The sequence below is a fragment of the Molothrus aeneus genome, chromosome 4 (assembly GCF_037042795.1).
Source record: "Molothrus aeneus isolate 106 chromosome 4, BPBGC_Maene_1.0, whole genome shotgun sequence".
NCBI lineage: Eukaryota > Metazoa > Chordata > Aves > Passeriformes > Icteridae > Molothrus > Molothrus aeneus.
In genome coordinates this window covers 70,616,219-70,644,060 of record NC_089649.1, presented here as the reverse complement: position 1 = coordinate 70,644,060, position 27,842 = coordinate 70,616,219, and the positions used below count along the sequence as shown (strand labels likewise).

The following is a 27,842-nucleotide window of genomic DNA, read 5'->3' as shown; positions in this document are numbered from 1 at the left end:
TCTCGTATTATCCTAAATCCTAATTGTCCAAATTTTTATTACTCTAATTATATTACTATTTTTATAACCATTTTATTACTATTAAACTTTTAAAATTTTAAAAACGAGCGATTGGCGTTTTTCACAGAGACTACAGAAGAAACGGTCAGGTCAGATCAGTAAAATCACACAAATTACTTTTCTTCTCTATCTCTGCCTGTCAGGAAAAAATTAAGCCCTTCCTTCAGAGACTTTTATACATATTTCCTACTATTGCTGCACTGAAGCAAAGATGTGCCCTTCAATGCTTGGCAGCAATGTGAAGGAAGCCAGGCTGGCTCCTCTCAGGCCAGCTGAGCAGGCAGCAGTGACCCCTTTATTTTCATTTTCAGGACACAGCTTCAGAATCCTCCTGTGGAAAGGTGCACCTGAGGGAAAGGCATTGACATGCCAAGGTACCGAGCTGCAGGGCTGATCCTAAACCCCAGGTTTGGGATAGAGGATGAAATCTCAGTGTGGGGAGGTTACTGGATGTATTTCCCACGAGGGTATCTGGTTTTCTTTTTAATTTTTTGGGAAAGCAATCCAGGGTGCAATCCAGTCATCTGAAAGCAGACACTGAAGTTGCCCATGTGTCTTGTGCCACTGGAGACAAATGCCATCCTCCTGGACCCTGGATGTCCCTCCTGGACCCTGGATGTCCTTCTAGAAGAGCATGGAGCTGCTCTCCATCCTGCTTTGAGCCAAAACCTCACATGGTTTCCTCATCTACCTTAGGGATGGCACTGGGCATATTTCAGGGAAGCAAATTGCAATCCAAGCCTGGTGAGCAATCACGGCTCTGTAGGCATGGACAGTAATGGGAGATGAGACATCAACTCTCCACAGAGATCTTCACCTGTGAGTCTGGTCCCAGTTTCTGTGTCCACCTGCACACCAGGGATGATTACATTCCTTGTCTACCAGAGCCATGGATGAGAAGGGAGCACTGATTAAGGTTTTCAGGGAAGGGGACTCAGGGAGAGTCCACTGGAGAGAAATGCCCTGGATGTCTCTCCTGGACCCTGGGTGTCCTTCTAGAAGAGCATGGAGCTGCTCTCCATCCTGCTTTGAGCCAAAACCTCACGTGGTTTCCTCATCTACCTTAGGGATAGCACTGGACATATTTCAGGGAAGTAAATTGCAATCCAAGCCTGGTGAGCAATCTGAAGGCATGGACAGTAATAGGAGATGAGACATCCACCTGCTGACAGACAACTCTCCATAGAAATCTTCACCTGTGAGTCTGGACCCAATTTCTGTATCCACCTGCACACCAGGAATGATTTCATTCCTTGTCTACCAGAGCCATGGATGAGAAGGGAGCACTGATTAAGGAGGTGTTCAGGGAAGGGGGCTCAGGGAGGTGGTGGCAAGGGAGGTGATCAGATGCAATGGAAATTGTTCCCTTCTCCTGGGTGGCTTTCCCAGGAGAGCAGAAGCTCTCTGCCAGTATCTGCACCACTCCTTTGCCTAAATGCTGGCAAAACTGCAATCTGCCTGCATGCAGATACTACAGGGTGCTCTCCTGCCTCCCACATCCATCTGGATCCACCAGTGTGAGCTGCTCCTGTCTAGAAATAACACTACTGTATGAATAGCCCCTGACACAGAAGAGGCTGAAGCTCCTGACTGATGGGCTGGTGCATCATGAGGGATCTCAGAAACATCAGTCTGCAAAGAGCCCAGGAGTGCTGCAACTGTGTGCTGTCACTGGAAGTGAAGCCCAGCATGATTTAATCCCAAATAATCTGTTTTTTTTTGCAAGGCAGAAGAGAAGGAGAGATGAAATATTTGGAAAATCTTGCACTTTTCTCCTTCTTTCTCTTTCTCATTGCTGAGAAGGTGGTGAGGCCCTGGCACAGGGTGCCCAGAGAAGCTGTGGCTGCCCCTGGATCCCTGGAAGTGTCCAAGGCCAGACTGGATGGGGCTTGGAGCAACCTGGGATGGTGGAAGGTGTCCCTGCCATGGCAGAAGGAATTGGATGGCGTTTGGGATCCAACCCAAACCGTTCTGTGATTGTATGATGATCTCTGAGTGAGGAACACACAGGAAACAAACCCTGTGATGTAAAGTCATTCTGCTTTGCTTCCTTAAATGCCCACAAGTCCTGGCTGGCTGCCAGCTGGACTCCACACTGCATCCTCACAGCCCTCCAGATAATTCCTATGGAAGGAACCCTGGGAACAGAAAGAACCCATGGCTGAAAACCTTTTCTGGTGCAGTTTGGAAAGAGTCTCTGAGAGAACTTGGCTTCAAAGACTGAGGATCAGAAGCTGGAAGCTGCTCTGAACCCAAGTCCTCTGCTCTCCGACCAGGACGAGGGGCAGCTGATGGTGCCACCACTGCTGTGTTTTCTGTGTGCCCCATGCCCTTCCAAATTGCCTTTCTGAGAACCCAGCTGGGCAGGGAACACAGGTGTCAGGTGCCCTGCTGGGCCCTCAGGTGAGAGGGCAGGAAATGTCACCATTTCCAGCTTCTTCTGCTCAAAACTGGGTGCCTGGATTTTGGGGTCAGTGCCCTCCATGATCCCTGTCATTACTCATGAGCTGTTTCTCAGTGATTTGTGGAGCTGCTCTGAGGAAACCTGAGCTGGAAAACAGCCAGGGATGAGATGTGACACAAGCCCACGGTGCTGGTGACAGCCTCCCCTCAGCAGTGCCTGGCTCCACATCATCCTCCTGCTGCAGGGGACCCTCCTGTCCCTTTCCTGTCCTGCTGCCCCTCTTGCCTCACTGCCACAAGGATACCCCCATTCCTCACCGTCTCTCTGCTACAGACCATCAGTTTTAGGCCTAGGATATGATTGTCCCCAATTCCAAACAAGTTTCTTTTTTATCTTTTCCACCCCTCAATGCTTTCACCAAGCTCTTGCCCCTGTCTCCTGGACTGGAGCTCTGGCAAAGCCCTTCCAGCAGAGTCTGGGGCCACATTCTTGTGCAGTGGGGGCTGTTCCCTGCTCAGTGTTTGCAGAATTGAGCCTTTAATTGGAGATCTCTTGCAGGGATGCCTTATGGCTGTTTTTTTTGGGTTTTTTTTTCCCATAATGTATGTTTTTTGGAAGGTTTGCAGCTTTTTTCTTGGGTTTCTCAGCACTTGCATTCTTGCACTGCAAGAGCCTTGCAGGGGAATACAGCCAGGAGTTCTTTAATTCAGTTTATCAGACAGGGAAGCCCCTGTGATTTGCTCCAGCCTCTGACTCACTGGGGGAAATACAGATCCCATAAACCATGACAAATAAACAAACTCGTGGACACAAGAGGAGCAAGTTTGATTCCAGGTCCTGAAACCAAGTGGCACCAACAATCCCATGTTCCTACAGCTCCAGGCACACTTCTGGAGTAGATTTGTGTTGGAAAGAGCTGTCTGGGGCCAGTCCAGTTGATCTGCCTTAACTGAATGTCATCAATGTGCTCACTGTGAACAACAGGAAAGGCAGCATGGATTTGTCCAGTGCAGGGATTTCTCCCAGCAAATTTCTCCCTTATAAATGTTTCTTTTTAATGTTTTTCCCCCTTTCCTTTCCTTTCCTTTCCTTTCCTTTCCTTTCCTTTCCTTTCCTTTCCTTTCCTTTCCTTTCCTTTCCTTTCCTTTCCTTTCCTTTCCTTTCCTTTCCTTTCCTTTCCTTTCCTTTCCTTTCCTTTCCTTTCCTTTCCTTTCCTTTCCTTTCCTTTCCTTTCCTTTCCTTTCCTTTCCTTTCCTTTCCTCTTTTTTCTTTCTTTTTTTTTTCTTTTTTTTTTTCCCCCAGCTCCTGGAGGGGGTAAGAATAAAAGATGCATTTCAAGGGCCTAAATGACTGAGCTGTGAATTGCCTCGGGTTGGAAACTGCCCAGGAGGAGGAAATGCCCTCTCTTGATCAAGCTGGCAGTTGGTTTTCTGCCACCAGATCTGGTGGTTCTTGGGCTTGGCTCCAAAGGCATCAGCCACGAGCCCTCCTGGAGAAAGGCTATTCATTAGGAGCAGCTAAAAACCATCTCCTGTTCCAGCCACTCCAGTTAATCCATCCCTGGGCTGATCTCACCCATAAATTATGGTGCAGGGAGAAGTGCAGCCTTCTGTTTCCATGTGACAGCTTCACAGAGCACCAAACCAGAGAACACAGGGCAGGCAGAAGTAGAATCAGGGAATCACAGGGACATTCAGGTTGGAAAAGCCCTCCAAGATCACAAAATCCAACCATTCCAAGTGCCACATCCACATGGATTTTAAATCCCTCCAGGGGTGGGGATTCCACCACTGCCCAGGCAGCCTTTGATGGTGTTTGAAAACCCTTTCCATGAAGGAATTCTTCCTAAACATCAGTTAAAAAACCCTAATCAGTGAACAAAGCTGATTCACTACAATCATAGAATCAATACATCAAGTTATCCCATAAGGAATGATGGAAATAAATCTCCTGCTTTGTACCTGCAAGCATAGAGACCCCAGGAACCAAAATCTGTGTTTTACCTGTCATCTTCCACAGGTTTGTCGATCTCATGTTGTCTCACATTGAGCAGAACAACCTCAGCTTGTTACACAGACACAGAATGGAAATTTTCACCTGATAGATAATGTCTGACACCAGAAACTGGGACTTTATCCCAGAAGAGTCCCATAATATTAAAAGGTGCTATCAGCCCTACCTAGAATACAGCACAGTAATCATAGCAGGTAAAACTCCTATTGATCCATCAGAAGATAATTCAGGTTGCTTTCCCAAGGAAATACACTTGTTTTGCCAAATATAATAAAGCCATCAAACCCAGCTTAATATAGATGAATTTACTGTTATGTGGTTTATTCTGGTATTGCTTCCAAAACTCCTGTTGAGAGATTTTGTAACATTTTGCTCACTGAATCCCAGCAGTTTCAATTTTTTCAGAGTCTATTTTTTCCCTGTTTGTGGTACACTCCTTATAGCAACTGCCTCGAGATGCGTCAAGACTCTGCTATATAAATATGGACATTTGGCTCTAAATAGTTTTATTTGGTGATGGAGGGGGTGGACTGGAAGCAGAATAACCCCTTACACAAGTCATGGAATATCTGTGTCCCACTCCCAATCACTGCATTGCTTTGGCCAGGCAGAAGCAGAGCAGATGTTCAAATCTGGGTGTCCAAATCATTAACTGAGGTCCAGAATAAGGCATAACAGCAAAAACTGCACTGAGCCCCTCTGTCCATCTCTGGCTTCCCACACAGGTAGGAAACACTTGGGCTCCAAATAATTGGTTTTGGCTGATTATTTCCAAACAAACATGGAGTGTTTCCCTGTTTTTCTACACCCTGGTGTCTTCCGAACTCAGGCACATGGAGGGAATCAACACTGCCTAATGCTTTGGCTGCATAATTTACTCACAGGTTTGTTATCCATGTGCCTACTTGGAATTGTCTCCTGTGTCCCTCCTGCAGGATGGAAATGTGTTTTCCCTGAAGGGAAACCCAGCTCCCAGGTTGTTTTTCCACAGAGTTTCTCCAGACAGACACAATCCCTGCAGGTGAATCCACTGTTCCCTCAGTGCTATCCCAGGGGGCTGCACATGCCCACAGGTCCCTGTGCCTTTCCCACTGCACATATCCCTGCTGTCATGCCCCAGGAATGGCACTCTGGCAGGCTGCTATGCAGCCCTGATGCTATTGCAAGGAAAAAGAGAGGCAGAAATCACATTTGAGGGGCGCTGAAGCAAAAGCAAAATTTGTCAGGGAAAACAATGGATTTCTTCTCACTTGAATGCTTTAATAGTCTTGTAATGGTTCAGGAATGGTTTGGGGCCAAGTGTTCTCTTCTTGAGAAAGGGAGATGGGCTGGAAGATCCATCGATCCATCATCCATCCATCCATCCATCCATCCATCCATCCATCCATCCATCCATCCATCCATCATCCATCCATCCATCCATCCATCCATCCATCATCCATCCATCCATCCATCATCCATCCATCCATCATCCATCCATCCATCCATCCATCCATCCATCCATCATCCATCCATCATCCATCCATCCATCATCCATCCATCCATCATCCATCCATCATCCATCCATCCATCCATCCATCCATCCATCCATCCATCCATCCATCCATCCATCATCCATCCATCATCCATCATCCATCCATCCATCATCCATCCATCCATCCATCCATCCATCCATCCATCCATCCATCCATCCATCCATCCATCATCCATCCATCCATCCATCCATCATCCATCCATCCATCATCCATCCATCCATCCATCCATCCATCCATCCATCCATCCATCCATCCATCCATCATCCATCCATCCATCCATCCATCATCCATCCATCATCCATCCATCCATCCATCCATCATCCATCCATCCATCCATCCATCCATCCATCCATCCATCCATCCATCATCCATCCATCCATCCATCCATTATCCATCCATCATCCATCCATCATCCATCCATCATCCATCCATCCATCATCCATCCATCCATCCATCCATCCATCCATCCATCCATCCATCCATCATCCATCCATCATCCATCCATTCATCCATCCATCCATCCATCCATCCATCCATCCATCCATCCATCCATCCATCCATCCACCCATCCCCTATAATTTAATTAATTTATGGTAATTTGGCATGAGCCCATTTGATGGGAACACCCTGTGGTGCCTCTTTCCTGGATGATGTTCATAAATCCAGCCAGAGCTTGGTCCCAGCAGCTTGTGACACCAGCAGTGTCTTTGCTGGTGTTTTTAATCAAAGTTTGGTTCCTGTGAACCAGGACCAACGGGGGACATGTGGCAGATGGCATGGTTCATCCCAACTGCTCTTGTTCCACTTTGATCTGATGCTCTGGGCCATAGATAATTATCCCAGAGCATTTTGCATTCCTTTCTCTACATCACTTCTGCCACTTCCACCATAACTCAGAAAAGTTCAGGAGATACAAGGAACTGCCCTGACAATCAAAGTAACTAAATGTACTTTTATCCTTCTACTTTCAAATCACCTTTTTTTTAATCAGGTCCTCCTGTGCACAAAAACACTACAGAAGTTGGGGGTTTTCCTGGGATTGTGGCTTGTGGTAGATTTTTAGTATTTTCTGATGTCTAAGCAGGTGCTGAGCTCGCTCTGAACCTTCCTTCTGTGAGGAAGAGTATAGGAGTTTTCAGTCTTTCACCCACCTGTCCATTTTTACAGGAACTTGGGATATTAGAGCACTTTTAGCACTTTCTGAAATGTGACTGGGGTTGATGATGGGCTCCATCCAGAGCAGAGTGACCAGATCGGGAGAGGGGATGGGGCTTGGAGCCACCTGCTTTGGTGGAAGGTGTCCCTGCCCATGGCAGAGGGTGGAATGAGATGAACTTTCAGGTCCCTCCCAACCCAAACCATTCTGTGATTCTATCACAAAAGAGTTCATCAGGTGGTGAGTTCATCACAGGCACAGAGTGATAACATAAACCCTTTTTCTATTAAAAAACAATGCTAAATGCTATTTTATCAGAGTAGAATTAGATTCTCAATTTCTACCAGAACTTGGTCTCGCATGAAACGTGCTTTCACAGTGTTTTTCCCATAATTTATTTTACAAGTGGCACTTCCTGAAGTAGACCACTGCTACAGCTCTGCAAAGTGCTTTGTGAAAGACCTCCTGCCCTGTGTCAAACAGCAGCTCAAAAGATATTTATATTTTGGCTTGAAGGAGACCTTTCAGAGCCTGGCTGGTGCAGCAGCTGCCTTTCCTTCAGGGTGCAGGTGGAAAAGCCTGCAGTTCGCTGTTTTTCTGCATCATCCCTGGGAATGAGCAGCAGCTTCCACTGCAAACCCAGCGAGTCACCCACCCAAGGCAAAGGTTGGACCGTCAGTCTGGAGGGTTTTATCCATGCCCAGGGATCTCTTCAGGCATTCCTTGAGTGGGTGACCTCCTGCTTGTGGATGGAGCCTTGGGTTGTGGCCTTCACCCTTGTGTGGCACTAACTAAGGTGTTTCCCCATTTCTCACTATGTGTCTTTCCTTCTCACACCAGTCCTGATTTCTGACCAAATCTAAAGAATAACAAACATGGGAGCCCACTATGGGAGCCCAGACTTAAAAACCACAGGCACTGAGGTACATAAATCACCACCCTGGGTACCAGCTCGTCCATCCTTGATCCCAAGGGATGGCTGTTTCCTCCTAGATCCTTCTGAGGTGCTGATGGACAAAGTCTTGACCTCCACTCCTGGGATGGTCCTGTGAACTCACACTGACTTCAGGTGCTCCCCAGCTGAAGAGTGAAGGGAATCAGGCTTCCATCCCTCCTCCTACTCTTACCTACATTCTCCTGGCTCAGAAAGCAGGTGACTATCTACCTATAGGGGGTTCTGGTTCCCTGACCACCTGGAATAGGTGTCCTACTGCAAGGACAAACCCAGCACCTAAATTCAACAGGATTTTCCATCAGCAGAAGAGCCAGTGAAGCCTCTATAGAGCCACAGAATTGTTAAAGTTGAAGAAGTTCTCAGAGATCATTGAGTAAAAAATCCAGACTAGGATATATCCCACTTTTCTGCAAATACCTGCAGTAAAGACACCCTCAACTCATTCGTTGAGCCTGGATGTTTTTGTAGTCATAGAATCACCACAGAATGGTTTGGTTTGGAAGGGACCAGCATCTATCTGGTTGCTCCAAATCCCACTATCCCAGGCTGCTCCAAATCCCACTATCCCAGGTTGCTCCAACCTGGCCTTGGACACTTCCAGAGATCCAGGGACAGCCACAGCTTCTCTGGGCACCCTGTGCCAGGACCTCACCATCCTCACAGCCAGGAATTTCTTCCCAATCTCCCATCCAACCCTGCCCTCTGTCAGTTTAAAACCACTGCCCCTTGTCCTATCACTTTCTGCCCACATAAGAAGTTGTTCTGCCTCCTTTTATGAGCCTCCTTTAGGCACTGTGCTTCCCTGGAGCCTTCTCCTCTCCATGTGAGCACTCCCAGCTCTCCCATCCTGGCTCCAGAGCAGAGCCCCAGCCCCTGGAGCATCTCCATGGCTTGGCACAACCAAAGGGAGATGAACTCTATGCTACAAACCAGCCTTAAACTCCTGGCCCCACAACTCTGAGAAGTCTCCAGCTAAATTCTCTTGGCAGGTGTTTGCTCAGGGAGCAGGAGCCCTGCCACAAACCCCAGAAGCAGCTCCCAGCAGCCCAGGAGAGCTCCACTGCTCTCCACACTCGGCAAAGACAGGACCCAAACACAAACTACAAACCAGCATTTCATCTTGGCTTGAACAACCCGCTGCTAAAGATCCTCATCAGCCACAGGAGCTGTTAATTGTATTTAAAGTGCTGGTGATAACGTCCCGTGCTCAGGGACTGTGATCACACATCCAGGAGGGAGTTAAATCACTCAGCTGATGAATAGACTGTGGTGGTACTGGGGAGTGTGAGCTGATTTAAAGAAAAATCATTGTAGATTATTTGAGCATGGAGAAATGGCTGACAGCGTTTGGCACACACATAATTTGAAAATTTTGATTATTTCAGTTTTTCTGTGAGGAATATTACCCCTGTGTAACAAATGTGGGAGCTACTCTGCAGAGTGGCAGGGATGTGTACAGACTCAGAGACACCGAGTACAGAAGTTTGCGAGTGCTGAAGGACTTTAAAGTGGAGCTGAGAGTCTTTTGTCACTTGAAAAATTTAATTTTACTAAAAATTTTAATCAGACCTCAGTGAACAGTGTGACTCAATGATGACTTCCTGCAAATTCATGTCAAAGAGAGAAAAAAACAAGTCAAAACATTTGGATATTTTCAGAAGAAAAGAGATCACTTGTTCATTTCACTTTGATGCGATTTGAAGGCTCAATTTGAAACATCTCTGAATTTTAATAAATTCCAATTTACTCTGAACTTGAAATAATACATTGCCCTTCAATTGAAAGTTATTTTGTTTTTCATGGGAGTTTTACTTTCATTTAAAGTGTGTATCAATATAATTTTCTGTTGGTCCCAAATTCTTTCAACTAATTTTGTCTTATAAAATAAATAAAACCCATTCTACTTTACCACTTATAACCTTCTTTTTTAGCAGAGTTGGCCAAAGCATGTTTCAGCTTGTGGATTTACAGTGAAATTTCCTGATTTTTGCAAGTTTCAGACCTGTCTCCTGAGCTGCAAAATCCAAGATTAGAAGTTTCTGTCCCCTTCTTGACAGCATTGGATGATTCTCAGATTTGAATAGGAAATTGCCATTAATAAAGGGGAGGGAGGGGAAATCAGAGGCAGCCTATTTTGTAGTCATAAAATAAATGAACTTTTGCCGTGTTTATATTATACATATAATATGGCAGGAAGCAAAGATCAAAGCTGTGTTTATAAAGAACTTGGCCAGTTGTGTGCTCGGAGGAAGCAAATGGGTTCGTGGGAGGCACCCCAAGAATGAAGTTTGGATTTTTAGCTGGTGAAAATCAGTGTGCCTTCTTTGACTTGTCTGATTTACATCAGCAGAGAAGCTGGTACAAGGGTTTCAAGGCAGAACAGATATGGTAAAACAAAATAAAATTGTTTTTTCCTACGGAAAAGTATTTGCCTGAGGTTCCTTCTCTGTTTCAAAGTACTGGGAGTAACTCAGAGGAACAGGATCCCGATTTCCAGCTTCATTAGCTGGAAGGTTGTCAGGTGGTTGGATCCAAACAATCTTTAAAGCCCCTTCCATCCCAAATCATTCAGTGATTTTGTTATTTTTAAGGTGTTAGGGTGCAAATGAGGTTTGGAGCTGGTTCCTGCCCTGGTTGGCCAAGGAAGGGAACATCAGAATGGGGCTGCTCAGAGGGCTCAGCCTTCAAGGACTGGCATCTCCCTGAGCCCCACAATTCCCAAACAGTTTATTTGCAGGTTACACCACGTCCCCTCCATTCCCCCCAATACACCTGATCACTGAAAGGGAAACTGAGGCATGGCCAAATGGGATAATTCATCCCTGGTCCTGCAGGGAGAGGAGTTCAGTGCAGCCTTACTGCTCCCTGCCTGAGTTATACCATCAACTGCAACACTCCCACAGGGCGAAAATTCCTCACAGCAATGATTTCATCCCATGGAGAGCTGAGCCAAACCCCCTCAAACACCACCCTCACCCACAGGAGACACTGAAGGGGCACCAGACAGCAGCACGGTGAGAGCAGACAGGCACAGCCCTGATCCACCACTCCAGGGACCCTTCAGCTCCCCAGGCACCATGGATCCCAGGGGATTGTCCCACTGGAAGGTGTCCCACAGCCCTGGGCTCCAGCTGTGCCTGGGGATACAGCCCAGGGAAACAGCCCCAGTGTGGAGGGAGCTCAAAAACCTCAGCAGGTCAAAATCTGTCCTGCAGTCACGATGCTGCTCCCACTGACCTGAGAGGCAGCCCCGAGCAAGAGGATCTGAAAAACCCTGAGAAAAAAGTGCAGCAGCCCCAGCTGTGATGAATGCTCCTCTGGCTGCAGGGCTGGTGGGACACAGTCCCCCATGGGCTGTGGGACACGTGGGTCCCAGCTGGCAGATGGAATGACAGACCTCCCTGCTTTGCTGAGCTCTGTGCAAAGGCTGCTGCTGCTACTCAGGAATTATTCCAACCTCGTTTTTCCCAGCTCCAGGTTCAGCTGCAGCATTCCAGAGGGTCATTCGGGTCCCCTGAGCTGGGTGCCTGCTGTCAGGGTGAGGAGCACTGGCTTCCCTGCACATCCTGGGTCCCTGGTGCTGGAAGGGGACGCTCACACACATCCCTGGTGGGCTCTGTGCCTGCTCAGCCTCCCCTGCACGCAGGAGGGAGCATCCTTCTCACAACCAACTTGCCAAAACTTTAGAGCACAACACGAGGGACAGCCCTAAATGAGCACACGGGCACTACAGCAGGGCCACAGCTCCTGGGGGTGGTGGATCAGTCCTGGAAAACCACAAGGGATCTTCACCCACCACCCTTATGGATCATACCCGGTCCTGCTCCAGGTCCCTGCACAAAAACAGCAACTCAGGAAGCCAGGATTTGTGCTTCAGGCTCTGACACACTCCTTGGAGGGATAAAACCTCACTCATCTCCAACAGAGGTGGGAGCCCTGGACCCACAGGGGCATATCCAGGTGCAGTTCCCAAACTGGGAGAACGAGGAGATAGCAAAACTGTTTTTTGAAACCACTGTGCCATAGAAACAGCCTGTTTGAAACAGAGCTGCTTCCTCCTTAGCCTAAACTTTGTTAGTTAAAATGCTGAACGCAGAATGAATTAATTAAAGCAATTATTATTTATAGCTGCTATTTTATTCATTTGCTATCTACTCTGATTGATTATATGACTTTGCTTAATAAATATTGAATAAGTGTTAATTAATTGAATTAATTCATCGCTGGTTTATTCACCTATCAGTCACCTCTCCTTCATTTCTATGCATGAGTTGCGTCCTGAAAAGTTTGTCCCAAGGAGCAGGTCCCCAGGGGCTCAGCCCCAGGCAGCAGAGATGGGATGGGGTCACTTACCAAAAGGCAGGATGAAGAAGAAGGGGAACCAGCAGAGGATGAAAACACCCACGACGATGGCGAGAGTCTTGGCTGCTTTTTTCTCCCGGGAGAACTTGAGGAGCCTCACGGAGAGGGAGCTCCTGAAGTTGTGGCCCTTGCTCCGGGCGCTGGAGAGGGGCTCCTCCAGCACGCTGCGGCAGTGGATGCGCAGCACCACCTCCATGGACTTGTTCCTCTCCTTCTTGACCCCTGCCTCCAGGCTCCGGGTGGTCCGCCTGGCCACCACGTAAATCCTGAAGTACATCACCAGGATGACCATGAGGGGCAGGTAGAAGGAGAAGAGGGAGGAGAAGAGGGCATAGCCCGGCTCCTCCGTGATGCTGCAGATGCTCTCGTCCGGCGGCGGCGGCTCCTTCCAGCCCAGCAGCGGCCCGATGGAGATGACCATGGAGGAGAGCCAGACCACCACGAGGATGACTCCTGCCTTCCTCTCGGTCATGATGGTGGGGTACTTGAGGGAGTACTTGACACCAATGTACCTGTCCACGGAGATGATGCAGAGGCTCATGATGGAGGCAGAGCAGCAGAGCACGTCCACCGCTGCCCAGATGTTGCAGAAGATGCGCCCGAACACCCAGAAGCCCAACACCTCCAGGGTGGCCGAGAAGGGCAGCACGGTGGTGCTGAGCAGCAGGTCGGCGATGGCCAGGTTGACGATGAAGTAGTTGGTGACAGTCTGCAGGTGCCGGTTGCAAGCCACCGAGAGGATGACCAGGATGTTCCCCACGATGGCCGAGAGGATGAAGACGGCCAGGAACACCCCGACTCCCACCGCCTGCACATCCAAGGCAAAAGTCAGCGTGGTGCCGTTGCCCTCGGGGGTCTCCTCCCCTTGCAGCCCCCAGGACCGGTTGGCAGCGCTCTGGCTGCCTTGTCCCGTCCGGTTCCCACTCAAGCTGCCATTGCTCAGCTCGGGGAAAGTCATTGTAGAGAAAGTCCGGGCTCCATTGAGGGCGAGGAGAAAGTGGTGCCGAGGCGCAGCTCCCCCAGCATCATCCCCGGCTGGCAGCCCCCGCCAATTCGCGCTCCGCACCTCGCTCCCCCGGCCGGGGTGGAGGAGAAAGGGATGGAGGGATGGAGCGAAAGAGAGAGAAAGGGAGGGAGGGCAGGACGCGCCGCCCGTCGCCCCCCGCCCGCTTCACGCCGTCCGCCCGCGCTGCCCCCCGTCCCTGCTGTCCCCGCTGTCCCCGGCGCTCAGCCCCGGGGGGGCAGCGCGGTCAGTGCCCCCCCGCCGCCCTGGCATGCTCCGGGGGCTGCGCTGGGCACGGCCGGCAGCGCCCGGCGGCTCCGCGGCTCCGAGCTCCGACCGGGAGCGGCGGGAGGGGCCGGACGGGCCGGGGGCGGGGGGAGCCCCGCGCGTCAGGTGCCGCCGGGGAGGAGGAGGAGGAGGAGGAGGAGGAGGAGGGGAGGAGGCAGCGCTGCTTTGCAGGACGAGGCGAGCCCGGGGCAGAGTGAAAGCGGCAGCAGAGCAGGAGGGGAGAGGAGAGATGATGGAGGGGGTCCAGGCGAGATGATGATGATGATGGAGGGGGTCCAGGCGAGATGATGGAGGGGGTCCAGGCGAGATGATGGAGGGGTCGAGGCGAGATGATGAGGGGGTTCACACACGCTCTGGGAGGAGGCAGCCCCCGGGAGGGTCTCGCAGCACTGGGGTGCAGCCCCAAGAGGAGCACTCAGAACTGGGGTTTAGCCCCCAGCAGGCGCACTCAGAATTGAGGTTTAGCACCCAGGAGGAGTCACTCAGAACTGAGGTGCAGCCCCAGCAGGATCATTCAGAATTGGGATGCAATCCCAGGAGGATCGCTCAGAACTGGGGTTTAGCCCCCAGGAGGGGTCACTCAGCACTGGGATGCAGCCCCAGCAGGATCACTCAGAACTGGAGTCCAGCCCCAGGAGGAGCACTCAGCACTGGGATTTAACCCCCAGCAGGATCACTCAGAACTCCGGTACAGCCCCAGCAGGATCACTCAGCACTGGGGTCTAGCCCCTAGGAGGATCACTCAGAATTGGGGCGCAGTCCCAGGAGGATCACTCAGAATTGGGGCGCAGTCCCATGAGGATCACTCAGAATTGGGGCGCAGTCCCATGAGGATCACTCAGCACCGGGGTGCAGTCCCGGGGCGCGGCGCTCCCGCCCGTCACCGCCGGAGGGCAGCAGAGCGCAGGGATTGCCCGGCGGGTCCCGGGGCTGCGGGGACAGAGCGGGGACCGCGAGGGGACAGCGAGGGGACCGCGAGGGGACTGCAAGGGGACAGCGCCATCCCACTGGAGAACACCCTGCGGCACCCCCGGGACTGCATCCCAGCAGGAGGATGCCCTGCCAGGCTGGCATTCCCTCCCTTTGCCCCAGCATCCCAGCAGGAGGGTGCCCTGCCGGTCCCATGTGCCCCTCTCCCAGCGTCCCACCACAAGGACGTCCTGTATGGCCGGCATGTCCCTGCCAGCCTCCACATCCCAGCAGGAGGATGCTGTGCACAGCTGTCCTGTTTGCCCCAGCCCCAGCACCCCACCAGGAGAATGCCCTGCCAGTCTGACCGTTCATCCCCAGCCCCAGCACCCCACCAGAAGGATGCCCTGCCAGTTTTCCTTTGTGGTCCTGCATCCAGCATCCCTCCCATGCCAAACCCTGACCCCTCAGCCCCTCAAGCATCCTGCTGAGGGTGCAAGCATCCCCTCATGAGCTCCTTCCCAAAGCACAAGGGACAGTCAGGGTCTTGCATTTGGGGACAGCTCTGTGCCAGGGACTGAACCCTGCAGCACAGCTTGGACACAGCAGCTTCTGACTATAACATATAGGAACATATTTCTGGCTAATTTAAACAGGACTGGGGTTTTTTCCCACTGATAAAAGCAGATCCTGTTTACACTGGTTTCCTCCCAGTGACCTGCCTCCATACATTGGGATGGGGACTGACCCTGCTGGTGAACAGGGGCTCTCCCTCAGCTTCTTTCTACTGTACACAGGAAATATTTCCTTGGAGTGTGTTTATCCATGATTTTTCAACTTATTTTTTTCTTAAAAAATAGTTGGTTTAAAGGGCAGGCCAAGTGGACAGTTGGGATGCTTTAACTGGTGCTGTCAGAGCATGGGAGATCTGGAGATTCACTGGGTATGAGAGTGGACAAAAAATACTATAGCTTCTTTATTCCTTTTTTCCCCTTGATAATCATTGCAGGAAATTACACATTTTTGATTTTCCTCATTTCTCTTGACATTGATTTTCCTCGTGCACTTTTTTCTTCCTTAAGATTTCACCCAACTTCCTTGAGCTGGGTTTTTTGTCCTGCTGAGTAGAAGAAAACTTGAAAATACAAGAAAATAGAAACAAATATTGCACAAGAAAAATATTCATAAGGATGGTTTTGCTTAAAATAACCCACCCAACAAACCCTTAACAGCTTTTTTAATGTGAATTTTTTTTAAAAAAGCCCAAACACCCAACACTTGAGGTCAAATTCATTTTCCTTATGTTTTGATGAAAACATGTCATCCACCAAAATGAAGGATTGTTTCTTACTGGGATGCTAAACTCAGCATGGGAAGATCTCATCCATGGAATTTCATAGCCCTGTCTTTGCAGCAACACAGATTGCTGTGGAGATAAATTTATCTCATCTAATCTATCCAGTGACACCCAGAGATAAAGAAAACATGTGCCTCTCTCCAAAGTGAGGGCTTGAGTGAAGCTTCTCATGTACAGCAGGATTTTAAGCACGTAGGGAGAAAAGATGGGATGAAGATTTCGTGTCTGCCCTGATCCTGCCTGTTGGGACCCTGGATGCAGAGAATTTCAGACTTTCTGTGCTGCCAGGCACTGATCCCCAAAGAGAACACTGCATTGCCCTGAGGCCATGGAGAAGGCTTCCAAAATGGAATGAGAGAACTGGGATTGTGAGTGTGGAGTTTGAATAGAAGTGTGTGATATCACAGGGTAGAAAACTTAGAGTTTAAGGTTTTAGAATATAGTCATTTATGTAAAACAAGATGGAGGTTTTAGAGCAGAGGCTGGTCCTTCTTCTCCAGCTTCTTCTCCACCTTCTTCTTCTCCTTCTTCTTCACCTTCTTCTCCATGGGTTTGGGTGGTTTTGTGTAATTGGATAAAAAGTCCACATTGCAGGCCATGGGTGGCTGGTTATTGGGTTAAAATTAAAAATAATTCCAGTGTAATTTCTTAATTGGACAGTTTATCCTTAAAAGGCCTTGTAGAGAGAGAGAGATGGGGCTCCATTTTTTAGTTTGTTGGAGTGAAGTGCTGCAGAACTCAGGGTTTGTGAGACTGTGACAGAGATAAGAACCAACAAACACCTGAGTCTGAACAGGAAATACCATCTCACACATTTAATCCCAACCCTGGCAAAAAAGAAGCAAAAGAATCCTCACCTGCCCTCCCTGGGTGAGCTCCCCTCCTCTCCTGATGTCTCCAAACACAACTTGTCCCTGTTGCTGAGGGGTTGGAGCTGGCATGGACTGCAGGGGTGCAAGGATGGGATGGGAGAGAGGAAGGGGCAATTTTTGGTGGGGGTAAGAGCCTGGGGGCTGCCACTTCTGCCCCAACCACACAGAAAACCCTCGAGGTTGCACTGATGCCTTTGCCCTCCCCAGCAGGGCAGGGAGAGATCACGTCCTGTGCTGTCACTGTCAGCTAAAGCACATCAGGGCTCACTGCCACCCTGTCACCTCCTCGCTTTTCATCTGTTTCTCTCCAAATCAGGGGCATTATGGTTAATTTAATTTTTAATTTGCTCCTAACAAGGAACAGGTTTGTGCTGATGCACTTAAACCCAAATAAAAGTGTTGGGCTAGGTCTGCATGGAGGAATTTGAAGTAAACACACACAGAGGTGTGTGCGCACCTGGGATCTTCCCTCTTGATGCTTTTTATCCCTTTCATCCTTCTTTTTTACCCTTTTGGGGCAGAGGTAGTGCCATTTGGTGATGTGAACAGGGCTCTTTAGATAATAAAAAGACACCCACCCACCTGCTGAACAGTGTTTGTCATGCTGTAATTACATGTTATGCCCAAATCTTGGAAAAAAAAAGGCAATTTTTTGGTTCAAAGCACCAGAGCTTAAAGGATTTTGATCAACATTTGCAAACACTCCGGGGTTTGTACCGAGGAGAGTGGTACTGTGGGTGGAAAGTGTCCTTGCCCATGGCAGGGGGTTGGAAATAAATGATCTTTAAGGTCCTTTCCAACCCAAACCATGATTTTGTGACTCTACCCTTGCTCTGCAAAGGAAGATTCTCCATGGTGCATCTGCCTGCAGCATCTCCTGGATCCACAGCTGGGAGAAATGGATCCAGATCACAGCCAATGCAGATTCATAACATTCATAATATTTAAGGCAAATTTATAATATTTAAGTGTTTATAAAAGTGGGTTTGCCTTGCCTTGGGCAGGGCATCCAAAAATCCTCGGGAAAGCCAGGATCAATCTTCACTGCTGGTCCCTCTGAGGTCCTGTCCAGCTCTGCTGGCTCCTGTGCTGCTCACAGGTCTTCAAACATAATAAAAATGAGCTAAAAGTGATTGCAAGGGACGGTTCAAACCTGTTCTGCTGCACATTTTGTTTCCAAACATGGGGGCTCTGGAGAAATTGGAGATCAGGACAATAACTGGGAGATGTAATGACCAAAACCTGGACAGGGCAATTGCGGCATTAGAGCATTAGAAATATGGGGAAATTTGATTTTAATTGTGCATGAGGGGTGGGGTATGTGTGTAAATTGTCCACGTTTGTTGGTGTTGTGATGTTATTCTTTTTCAACCTGAATGATTCTAAGAAGTTATTTTGACTTTGTCGGTGTGAATTCTTCTCGTTGATATAAGTGAAGATTTTGAGATGAATGCATGTTTTGTTAATATTTTTGTATTCTTGCAATTTTATTTAAGTCTAGGAAAAATCAGGCTATGCTGTGAATGCTTGTGGCTTAATAAATGAGGCAGGAAGGAGAAGAAAATAGCTTTTGTAAACTGCATGATAAAGGTGGGGGAGAAGAAACTCTGAGCATCCTCTAATGATATCTACCTAAACCTGCTCAGATATGGATTACAATTCCCTTTCCCTTTGCCTTCCTGCTCCCACAACCCATCCCAGCCACTATCACATCTTACTACATTTACTGGTTTTCCCCAGTTTTCTCCTTTTCATGTGATTGTGGCTGCTCAGGGTATGGTTTGGTTTTTAAATATTTGCTCCCCTACTCAAGTGCTGTGATCCCAGAGCACACAATGGAGATCTGGGGCCCAAGCCCCTTTCCTGATGATGGATTTGTCTTTTCCAAAACCTCCTTTCATGGTGGCTTTCTCCTTCTTCAGTGGTTCCCTGTCCTTCTGGTTGGAAGGTTTCTGGTCTAGTCTAAGCTTTCTTTGCTCTTTGTCAGCTGATGCAGAGAGCAATTTATTACCTTCCTCTTACAGGTTTTTAATTTAATTTTGGAGCAACTAAATAGAAAAAAAAATTGGAAAAATAATCACAGAATGGTTTGTGTTGGAAGGGACATCAAAGACCATCTCTTTCCAACTCCCTGCCATGGGCAGGGACACCTTCCACTACTCCAGGTTGCTCCAAGCCCTGTCCAACCTGGCCTTGGGCACTTCCAGGGATCCAGGGGCAGCCACAGCTGCTCTGGGCACCCTGTGCCAGGGCTCCTCACCCTCACAGGGAACAATTTCTTCCCAATATCCCATCCATCCCTGCCCTCTGGCAGTGGGAGCCATGCTCTGTGTCCTGTCCCTCCATCCCTTGTCCCCAGTCCCTCTCCAGCTCCCTTGGAGTCCCTTTAGGCCCTGCAAGGGGCTCTGAGCCTCTCTGGGCTGAACAATCACAAATCTTTCAGGCTGTTTCCATAGCAGGGATGGTCCAACCCTTGGAGAATCTCTGTGTCCTCCTTTGGACCCCCTGCACCACATCCACCTCTTTCCTGTGCAGAGGAACCCAGAGCTGGATGCAGCAGTGCAGGTGGGGGTCTCACTGCCCTCCCTGGGGAAAAGGATTACCAAACACATGAACTCCTTTCTGACCCTGCTCTTAGAGCAGGGAGGGTGCTGTGGCAGGTCCCTGCTGTGATTTACAGTGAACTTTCTGAGAAGCAGAAATAATTTTGGCTTCCTGGACACAAGAACTGACACGGCAAGTGGAGGAGGGAGGCTGAGGGAAATCGGAGCCCCTCCAAACTCCAAAAAAAAAAAAAAGGGGATGAAGTGAGGTGGCAAAGCACCTTTAACAGCATAAAGTGAGGTGGTAAAGCACCTTCCTGTATCAGGAATAGTGTGGCCAGCAGGAGCAGGGAGGTCATTCTCCCCCTATACTCAGCTCTGGTGAGGTCACACCTTGAGTGCTGCGTCCAGTTCTGGGCCCTCAGTTTGGGAAGGATGTGGAGAGGCTGGAGCCCATCCAGGGGAGACAATGAGACTGGGAACACAAACCCTGTGAGGAACCCCTGAGGGAGCTGGGGGTGCTCAGCCTGGAGAAAAGGAGACTCAGGGCTGCCCCCATCACTCTGCACAGCTCCTGAAAGGGGCTTGTGCTCAGCTGGGGCTGGGCTCTTTCTCCAGCAGCACTGACACAACCAGAGCACACAGCCTCGAGCTGTGCCAAGGGAAATACAGGTTGGATAGCAGGGAAAAGTTTTTCACAGAAAGGGTGATAAGGTTCTGGAATTTTCTGCCCGGGGAGGTGGTGGAGTCACCATCTCTGGGTGTGTTTAAAAAAAGACTGGGTGTTGTGGCATTCACATTTTCTGAAAAATCCCTTTGCCCAGGATTTTTCTCCTGGGAAGCTGAGAAGCCTCAGAGAAAAAGGAAAAAAATTCTAATCTCATTTGATTCTCTTGTGTTTTTTTCCTTTGGAATGTGTTTGGAGATTGTTCACCCACAGGTGATTGTTTCATTGGATTCTGCTGTGAGCTGTTTTCACTCTTTGGCCAATCAGGGCCAAGCTGTGTTGGGACTCTGGAAAGAGTCAGGAGTTTTCATTATTATCTTTTTAGCCTTTAGTAAGTATCTTTTCTGTATTCTTTAGTATAGTATAGTTTATAATTCTTTACTATAATATAGTCTCATAAAATAATAAATTAGCCTTCTGAGAACATGGAGTCAGATTCATCATTCCTTCCTTCATCTGGGGGGGAACCAAAATACAAGAGGATGTGGCACTGGGTGCCAGGGAACGGGTTGGACTTGATGATCTTGAAGGTCTCTTCCAACCTGGTCATTCTGTGATTCCAGACCACCAGCCATGAGTGCCTATGGACACACAGGGAATGTGGGCATTCAGGAGGTGCAAGCCTCCACCCCACATCTCAGCCCCAGCCTGATCCAGTGGGCAGGAGCCAAGGAGAGAGGCTGGAGCTGTTGTGTGGAAGGGGAAGGGCTCTGAGAGCCATGCTGCTGTCAGGGAGGCCACAGCAGGTGGGATGGGTAGATAGAACAAGCAGATAAGTGTGGTTTATAGAGCTGGTGGGACATGTTTGTTATTTCAGTGGGAATGTTGATGTGTTCAAAATGAAGCATTCCTCAGGGATGTTCTTTTTTTTTTTTTGCCTTTTGCTCTGTTAAAAGCCATATAATAAAACACTCCAATACCAGGCAGAACATTTTAGATCCACATTGCAAACCCTTTTATTTTTTCAGGGAAAAATGAGCAAAGCATAAGGCAAATTACTTCACAATTACTGGGAGAATTAGCAATTAGCAGAAAAATGGCTAATGACGGTGTAAAAAAAGCAGTCGCTGATGTATAGAATGAAATAAATAACAGCATAAGAGATAAATCACAGCAGAACCAAATATATAAATAAAAATGCTACAAAAGGTCAAAACTGCAACAAAGAATTGCTCTGTTATCGCAGAAAAATATTTCTGTTGGCAGTTTTATTTCTTTGCGAAATTTCACTTCACCGAAATGTCAACGTTTATTTGCCATTACTGTATATTTTCCTACCAGTTAGAAATCCAGGCCATCAACTGCTTCAAATGGCAGGTATGGAATGAGGCCTGAACCAAAGCCCCTCTGATTTGTCACGGTCTGCCTCTCATGGTTGATTCTTTGGCTCATAATTAAAAGACCGAGAAATGTTTTTTGGAAAAGGAGACCAAACTAGGACTTCATGGAATCAGAGAATATCCTGAGCTGGAAGGGACACACAAGGATCATTCAGTTCAACCTCTGTTCCTGCACAGACACCCCAACAGTTCCACCCTGTGCATCCCTGGGAGTGTTGTCCAAACTCTCTTGGAGCTCTGGCAGATTTGGGGCTGTGCCCATTCCCTGGGGAGCCTGGGCAGTGCCAGCACCCTCTGGATGAGGAACCTTTCCCTGATATCCAACATAACCTTCTCCTGGGACAGCTCCAGCTGTTCCCTTGGATCCTGGCACTGACATAGTGTCTTGGTTTGAAGAGACAGGTGTCTGCTAAGGAAGGCAGGAGCCTCCCTTGAATTCGAAAATGTAAAACCCCTCCCTCTGAATTATTATAGTTTTTGAAATTAAGAGGCTCTCAGGCAAAGATATGGGAATAGGAATAACATTTCTTTACTAGGAAAATTAAAAATACAAATGCAATAGTACAAAAAAAAAAAAAAAGAAAAAAAGAAAGAAAACGAACCACAGACAGAGTCAGAGCAGTCCCTGCCCCCTGTGTGTCAGGGTGGTGGCACAGCCCCATCCCATGGGGGCTCAGCCCTCCTGCAGTGCCAGCTGTGGCTCTGCTGGAGCAGGGATCCTGCACAAGGGGGGAGTTTTCCTCTGCAGCTCCAGGGCTGCTGGGGATGGGCCTGGGCTCCCTCTGGCAATGCAGGGCAGCAGAAGCTGCTCCTCTGGCAATGCCCTGGGCAAAGGCTGCTGTGCTGTCCCAAACCTCAGATTGGATCCAGGTAGGAATGCTTGGCTCCTCCCCTGGGCACAGCATCTCCCCATGGGATGATGGAATTGGATCAGCCATGCAGGGACACTCACTGGCCATGGACAGAAGAGAATTAATAATGAATGGCCCATGAACAGCAGAGATCTCCTGGAGGGAGGATTGGATGTGGAAGAGATAAAGAAAACTGCCCAATGAACAGCAGAGAACTGCCCCACCTCTGACAGATGGTGATAGAGTACCCCCAAACCATACTTTAGAACTTAGGACACACAGAGTGCAGAGATCAGAGCTGCCCCTGGGGAGGAGCTGCAGATCCTGATGAGTTTCCCCTCAGTCTCGTGTTTTGCAGGCTAAACCAACCAAGGGACCTCAGCCACTCCTCATGTGGCCCCTCCAGACCCTTCACCATCTTCACAGCCTATTGGTTTCTTGAGGTTGGGATTGAAGGCACTTGAGATGGTAGTTTATGTTTGGACTTAGGTGTTTATTATTTTTTATTAGCGAAACAGCTTTACAACTATGATTTTGGCAGTCTTTCATTAGCAAGGTACAAAATGTCTAACTATCTCTTGTTACAAGGTCTTTTAAGACTAAACTATCTAATTAAGAAAGGACACTTAGATTGTTTTCCCTTTTAACCCAATAACTGATCCCTCAAAGCCTGCTATGCGGAATTTTCTGCCCAATCACAAAACATCACCCAAACCCATGAAGAAGAAGGAAGAAGAAGGTAAAGAAGAACAATTTGCTTCTGCCCTAAAACTTCTATCTTGCTTCATATTTATTTATATATTCTAAAACTCTAAACTCTAAGTTTTCTACCTTGTGATATTATACACTTCTAACAAACTCCACACTCACAATCCCAGTGCTATTAATCAATTTTGGAAGTCTTCTCCACAGCCTCGGGTTAAATGCAGGTTTTTTTTTGTGGGTCTGTGCCTTTGAGCACAGAAAGTTTAAAATTTTCAGTATCTGGGATTCCAACATCAGCCCTCTTTTGGACACTCTCTAATAGCTTTATATCCTTCTTGTATGACCCACAAAGAAGCTGACATCCTTCCATCCTGTCAGTCATAAGATAACCAGAAAACTTGAAAAATCTTGATTGCCCCAACAGCTGATCTTTTGATGGACAGGGAGTTGGGTAGAGAGATGGAGATGCTGGGAGGACAGGAGGATTTGCAAAGAGGATCCAGCGCGTTTGGCTTGAGGACCTGCCTTTAGCAATCAGGAGCAGGGGACACTTGCAGGACATCAGGGTGATGCTGGGGGGCCAAGGGGTTGCTCTGTTGGCAGAGGTGGGAAAAAAGGTGACCACGAGTTTTAATCTAGGCCAGGAGGGTGCTTTAGAAACCAGGTAATGATCTTGATTCTGGTAAAACCCAACAGACTGAAGCCTTTTTGTAATTCTCTTTTTATGACGCATAAATATAAAGAAATATGTACTATTTCTATAAGTTCAAGTTACGTTGAAATTTTTCCCAGGAGCTTGTTTGCTTTCTTAAGGGAGCACAGGGAGCTTGCAGGCTTCCACACTTCAATTTAACACAAGTAAGTAATAGCAAATATTAAAACATGGCACAAAAATGAGTGGCACAGGCTCAGACTAAAATTAGACTGCAAACTGGGTGGTGGTCCTCAATTTTGCCTTCAGTTGGAATTAAGCAGAGTTACTTTAGGCACTCATGACAGACTAAAAAGACCTGGGTTCAATGTGTGTGAGGCTTTGGGTTGTTTTTAACCAGCCACCTAAAGCACTAAAGGATGAGGAATAAATTTCAGACTCATTTATTTCTGTGGCATTAAGGAAGATCACCTCCTGTCTGGGCTCCTCACCTCATGTCCACCTTGGGTTAGGAGTCAATAAAATGTCATCAATGCTTGATGACCTGAGGGCAAGGACACATGGTGGGGGCACAGCCATGCCATGAGGGTGGCTCCCTGTGAAAACTTCACCTGCAGGACAATTTCTCTTGCACTGGTGTCTTCAGTCACCAGCTTTGTGTGCCTCCTGCTTCCTGGTGGTGCTTTCTCTGTTTCCTTTTCAAAGCAAAGTTTGGACTGAGCTCAGCCACCTCTCTGCACTAGAATCTTCTGGGCCTCTTTGGCTCTATGACGTGGGCAGTGAGGGGTTGAGAGAGTTACATCTCTTCTGTAATGCCTGGCCTTTTTCTCCTGATCAAATGGAATCCATTACAAAGTGGAATCCGATGGCAGCATGAGAACACCTTATCCCTATTTCAGCACCTTGTGGATCAGCTCAGCCTCCCCTGATCTTCCCATGGAAGTCAGAAATGCATTTCTGGTTTTTTTTTTTTTACTTGAACCCTCATGCTCTGCAAATCTCCCTATTAATCCAACAAGAAATGTCCCCTTGAGTGATGTTAATGTTGCTTAGTCTGGGAATATTATTTCCAACAAAGAGATTGCACTTGTGTAAATATGCAGATTTGAGATGTATTTGAATAATGTCTCTAGCTGCTGAATATTGAACCTGCTGCAACCCACAGAGCTAAAAGAATTATGAATTTAGCAATAGGCACAGCAATGGCCACGTGAAGGCATTAGCCAGATGTTTGTTTTTAGCAGGGCACATGTGGGATTGCCTTGTTCTCTTCCCCTGGCTCTCAAGTGACTGCAGGGCTGCATTTCAGCTTTAGAAGCCAGAAGGGCACAACAGATTTGTCCTGGGCAGTAAAAGCAAAACCTCATTACTGAGGTGAGCAGGTCAGAGAATCACAGAATCACAGAATTCCCAGAATGACCAGGTTGGAAGAGTCCTTCAAGATCATCGAGTCCAACCCAGCCCCAACACCTCAACTGAACCCTGGCACCCAGTGCCACATCCAGGCTTTGTTAAACACACCCAGGGATGGGGACTCCACCACCTCCCTGGGCAGAGCATTCCAGAACTTTATCACCTTTCTGTAAAAAGCTTTTCCCTTCTATCCAACCTGGATTTCCCTTGGCACAGCTCGAGGCTGTGTGCTCTGGTTGTGTCAGTGCTGCCTGGAGAAAGAGCCCAGCCCCAGCTGAGCACAGGCACCTTTCAGGAGCTGTGCAGAGTGATGGGGGCAGCCCTGAGTCTCCTTTTCTCCAGGCTGAGCACCCCCAGCTCCCTCAGGGGTTCCTCACAGGGTTTGTGTTCCAAGCCCCTTACAAGACACTTTGCTGAGGGAATGACCTTATTGCAATGGCTCTGGTATTTGGATGGCAGCATCAGTTTCTTATTAGCTGTTCCCAAGTGATCCTGGGCTGCTCTGTCCTTTCAGCCCATGAACTTGGCCTTCCAGGGCAGGGCTCTCTGCTGGCCAGAGGAGAACAGGCAGTGGAGAGAGAAAAACCTGTCTGGGGCTCCAGAGCTTGGAAGAGCAGCTGCTTTGGGAGCTAGGGGCTGTATGCAGATGTATTTTCCAGGTGGATGCCCATCCAAGGATGTAGCAAGGCTTGCAAAGCTTAAATGAGGTGCCTGGAGTCAGACTTGCCAGTGTAAGGATGGCTGTCCAGGTGGGGAAGGTTATGGAGCTGCAGCTTTCAAATTTCTTCACTGGTGGTTTTGCATTTTGGTACAAGTCCTGTTCCTGCAAATGAGCTTTGATGGGGTTTGGGAATTGTCCATGTGGTTCCCAAATTCCACGGAAGTGCAGCAGCCTTACCAATGGCTGCTGAGTAGGGAAGATGTCACCTCCTCCTCTTTTTTGCAGCTCCAAGGGACCTTGGGCAGCACTGTTGGGCGAACTTTTAAACCCAAAGCTGAAACTTTTCAAGGAACCACACAGTGATTGCAGCACACACCTGATTTTCTGACTTACCAGGTAGATCCAAACCCCAAAGTGGGATCAGATCTGCCACTGGTGAGGAAGTAACCTCATTTACCAAGTGTGCCTTTCAAATTATACATTCCACGTGGAAGGAGGGGGTTGGAAAGAAATTCAGAAATATTTTGCATATTTTCCCACAGTTAAAGACAATGAAACAAAGGTATTAACCAAGGTCCTTCAGGGAAAGGAGCCAAATTTCCTGTCTCTACATTTAGATTTCCTGGGCTGCCATGGTCCCTGTTGAGCCAGGCTCAGTTGCCCCTCAGGGCTGCAGGTTGTGAAGTTTTGACAACACCAATGTGCAAAGAGCCACCATTTACAGAGACCATCTTTGCCTGAGGGTATCCCATGTACCTCCCTCTTTTTCCTTTCAAGCATTTCCTTGGAAGTCATAGAGGTTTGTGTTGGAAGGGACCATAAAAATCATCTCAGGGCATTTGGTAGGGTCATGATTTCTTCTGGTAATTAATCCATAGGGTTTCTCAAGAGAAATCCAGGCCTGACATGTAGATCAGGAGTGAACTCCCAGAAGGACCTATTGAAATCAATCCTGATCTTGGTGATCAGGGATCTTGAGATCTAATGAGTCAATCAGATAAGAGATGTGACTCCCAAAGACCCATGGAAAATGCTTTGGAGAAGACAATGAATTATCTGCTGGCATCAGCTACGTAAAGAGCTGAATCAGGTCAAATAATAAGTCATCATTAAAAATATCATCATATTATTTTTGGTAGGGACTGTAATAAAAATATACAGAGAGGAAAAGAATTAAAATACATTTCTGGAAAAGTGTGTGCTATCAGCAGTTTGACAGCCAGTGGGAGAAAATGGTACATATTACAGAGAGTAATCTGGGAAGTGAGGCAGAGGGAAATTAGTAAGAATACACTGAAAAACAGTAGGAACCCGACACGTTTTTTCCCAGCTTCTGGGCTGGAGCAGCAGCTGATTTCCACAAAGCAGGAGTGAACAGGGAAGTGCAATAATCTGATACAGATGTCCCAGAAGTGAGTGAATCCTTGGTTTTGACAGCAGTTCTCTGGAATTCAGGAAATTACTGTGGTTAGATGCTAATGCTTTCTCCTGCTTTGCTTTGCTTCCAGGACGAGGGAAAATACAACATGAAAAATGAACACAGATGTTATGGAAAGCTGAGAGGCTGGTCGTGGAGTTTGTTTTTCCCTCCTGATGCTTGAAGCCATGTTTTCTGGAGAAAGTGTGAGGAGCAAATGTTTGCCTTAAGTTCTATTTGTTTATGGAGAACATAACAGCCAGTTCCTAGAGCCAGCACAGAGCAGAATTCAGGTCCTCACCATCGAGGAATGCTTCCTCATTCCAGATAATTCCATGTGTTGGGGTCACATTAGTAGAGTGCTGAGGGGTCAGGAGAGAGGGTGAACACGAGTAAAATTAGCATGAATCCTTAGCTTGTTGAATCCCAGGAAAATAATTTGTTTAGGAGAGCTCCAACACCCAGTTGTGTATTTTCAGCCCAACAACATATGAAAATCTCTTTGTAGAACAGTGGCCCACCTTCTGACCACTTCTTATTTTATGAAATAGTTAGGTGCAGCATTGTACTAGTGAGAAATTCTGGATTTTCCTGCACAGTGGACACATTTTGACAGTGA

At 48.0% G+C, this 27,842-nt stretch overlaps 1 protein-coding gene across 1 annotated transcript in view; it reads right to left on the bottom strand.

The window, feature by feature from the left end:
• Positions 1-13,443, bottom strand: part of ADRA1D (adrenoceptor alpha 1D) — a 45,731-nt gene extending 32,288 nt beyond the window's left edge. The window contains exon 1 of the mRNA XM_066548778.1: positions 12,477-13,443. Coding sequence (XP_066404875.1) covers positions 12,477-13,443 — 967 coding nt within the window. The remainder of the gene's footprint in view (positions 1-12,476) is intronic.
• Positions 13,444-27,842: the final 14,399 nt, after the last annotated feature.